Genomic DNA, 2,980 nt, shown 5'->3' on the forward strand with positions numbered 1-2,980 from the left:
GGCTGCCGCGGTAAGGGGGCCGGCGGGGGGAAGGGAAGGGTTTGGGTTGGAAGGGACATTAAGAGCATCCGGTGCAACCCCCCCTGCCGTGAGCAGGGACATCTTGACCAGAACCACATCCAGCCTGGCCTGGAATGCGCCTCGCAGTAGAAGTGCGGTGGTGGGGAGGAAGGTGGAGATGTCCCCCAAGTCCAGTGCATCCCTCTGAGATGTGCTCGTGTCTCCCCGTGTCCCTCTCATGACATACCGTGTCCGTGTCCGTTTACAGCCCTTCTTGTGCTTTGCAGGCTGGCGCAGGTGAGATGGAGCCGCTACAACCCCAGTTACATGGAGCCAGAAGTGAACAAGGAGTTGTACCGGAAACCTTCAGAGGAGCTGACTGAGGAGGAGAAGGAGAAACAGGAGCTTAAGGCTGTTCGTCCCATTAAAGCTGCACCCCCCAGTCTGTCCAGCTCCGTGTTCAGCGACCCCATGATCAGGTCAGAGAGAGCATCCTCTCCTGTGTTACAGCGAGGGACCGTGGAGCCAAAATGCCAGGGAGCGGTGCTGTGCTCCTCTGCCTTTTCTTGCTGTGCTGCCCGTTGCCTTGTGCCACAGCACAATCCTTTCATTCCGGGTTAATCTTTTCCCCACAGAGCCAGTCCATTGACTGACAGTGCTTAGAGATAATCACAGCAGATCCAGCAGCCCCCAGACTTGCTGACAGGAGCAGCACAAAGGGGGTGGCTGATTTCTGTGGGTGATTAAAATCAGGTCACCTCTGGCTTTGTGTTTACAGTAAATTCACCAACATGATGATGAAGGATGGAAATAAAGTGCTGGCCAGAAGCCTCATGGCTCAGGTGAGAACTCACATTTCTTCTATTGGGTTAAACCAGTACAAAATGGAAGGCTGGGACATCGAGCCCACTGGAGTTAGGAATGACAACAACTCATCCCTGTGTCCTGACACGTTTGTCCCTGTACACACGTTACTCTCCCTGTTATTTACCTGATAAGACATTTTGTACAAGCCCCAGCCTCATTCAGCTCACAGCCCAGGTGGTGAGAGCCTAATGGAGAATGTTCTCTTCCACTCTTCAGTAGCCCTGGGACCTTATGCACTGCATGAACTCAAGAGAATACCCTTAAAAGCATAATTTTCTCAAATAATCTTCCTTCCAGCTCTTTCATGCCTTATCTTCTGTATAATTTGCCAAGGAAATCTCACAGCTTTGACCCCTGCTCTGACCTACAGTAACTGGTATCAGCTGATGGTCCCATCTGGCGTGTTCCACCCTTGAAAGCCCTTGAAACAGGGACACACGGTGTCCAAATGTTCCCCAGCTGCTGAAGTGAAAACGGGGTGCTTGCAAAAGTGATGAACCTCCATGGAGTGGGATAATCCATCTGCTCTGCATGTCTCCTTTCTTGTCTTTGTCCCAAGACTCTAGAGACCATTAAGAGGAAGCAGCTGGAGAAGTACCACAAAGCTCCAGAAGATGAGAAGGAGACAATTGAATGCAACCCTTATGTCATTTTCCACCAGGCTCTGAAAAACTGCCAGCCCATCATTGGGCTCAGCAGCATCACAAGAGGAGGCAAAACCTACCAGGTGAAAGGGGGGCCTGGGAGCACATCTGGTTGGGACACAATTTGGGAAGCAGATGAAGTGGTTTCCACCCCTTCGCTCAAGCTTTCCTCCCCTTGCAGAGATACTTTGCAATGTGGATTAAAGCTGCATTAAACCCCAGATCAGGATCCCAGCCTCTGAGCATGGCAGTTCCCCTGTCAGCAATGGTCTCTGATGAGATAAGGGGTATGCAGCAAATGTTGTCCAGAAGACAGAGATCAGTGACAGGCAGCAAATTGGCAGTCCCAGGACTACCAGTCTCATCCTCTGTGCTGCATCACAGTGCTTGGGTAGAGGTCCCAAAGCCCTGGGGCAGGTCAGTGGAGCAGAAAACATCAACTACATACAGCAGAGGGTTGAAAATGAGCAGAACCTGTCTTTAAGTACAGGCCCTGCAACATGGAGACCTGATGGGGAAATAAGATAGGAGGCATTTCTCTGTCATTCAGTGCCAGGGTGTGGGGACCATCTCCCATCTCTGCAGCACAAACCAGCCGGGGTCCAGCTTCCAAACAGCCCAGAAGTCCTTACAGCGCCCATACCAAGGCAGTAGCAGGGCTGATCAGAACATCATTTGGTGTCAGTGGCCAGTTCCTGTGGCCAGAGGAGGTGCTGGGAGCTGGTTTTACTGCAGAGCAGCGTGTGGGGTGGACCTGTGGGAGTGTTGGAGCAGAGCAGGTTACTGCAGCCCCGCAGTGCGGTAACTGTGAGATGTGGAATCACCCTCACAGTGTGGTAACTGTCATGGTTTAAACCTTCCCCAGGTCCCAGTCCCTCTGAAGGACAATCGGAAGCGCTTCCTGGCCATGAAGTGGTTGATCACCGAGTGCAGGGAGAACAAGCACCGCCGGACCCTGATGCCAGAGAAGCTCTCCCAGGAGCTGCTCCAGGCCTACAACAACGAGGGGCCCATCATCAAGAAGAAGCACGTGCTGCACAAGATGGCAGAGGCCAACCGGGCTTATGCCCACTACCGCTGGTGGTAGGGACTCTACATGATGGGACACGGTGGCACCAGCCCCAGCGCTGCCTGCCTGGGAGAAGCTGGGGAGATAGAAGGGGGAAAGGGGGAAGATCACTTCCAGACAGCGCCTGAACTAAGCCAGGGAGAGCTCATCTGGTCCCACAAGGTTCCTCTGTGCTTGTTTGGGTGGGAAAAGGAGGAGTGTGGAGTTACCAGCCCCTGCACGGATGCTGTCATTACTTCATCGTCACTGTCCTGTGAAGACAAGCCTTACATGTTTTCTTAGAGCAATGCTGTACAAAATAATCTTCCACTTACCTTTACTGGGGACCTGTAAGTCTCTGCTCCTGCAACCAGCAATGGTTTTGGCTTTTTTCCCACACCACAACCACCCTTAGCAGGAA

At 52.7% G+C, this 2,980-nt stretch overlaps 1 protein-coding gene across 1 annotated transcript; it reads left to right on the top strand.

Annotated features, from left to right (window-relative positions):
• Positions 1–287: 287 nt before the first annotated feature.
• MRPS7 (mitochondrial ribosomal protein S7) lies at positions 288–2,713 on the top strand (the record flags this gene model as incomplete). The annotated part of the gene is made up of 4 exons (XM_010014826.1): positions 288–479; positions 779–842; positions 1,427–1,594; positions 2,377–2,713. Coding segments are annotated over 4 exons (646 nt in total), but the record flags the coding sequence as incomplete, so codon positions are not given.
• Between the last annotated feature and the right edge of the window lie 267 nt (positions 2,714–2,980).

This window comes from Nestor notabilis, unplaced genomic scaffold (assembly GCF_000696875.1).
Source record: "Nestor notabilis isolate BGI_N333 unplaced genomic scaffold, ASM69687v1 scaffold19005, whole genome shotgun sequence".
NCBI lineage: Eukaryota > Metazoa > Chordata > Aves > Psittaciformes > Psittacidae > Nestor > Nestor notabilis.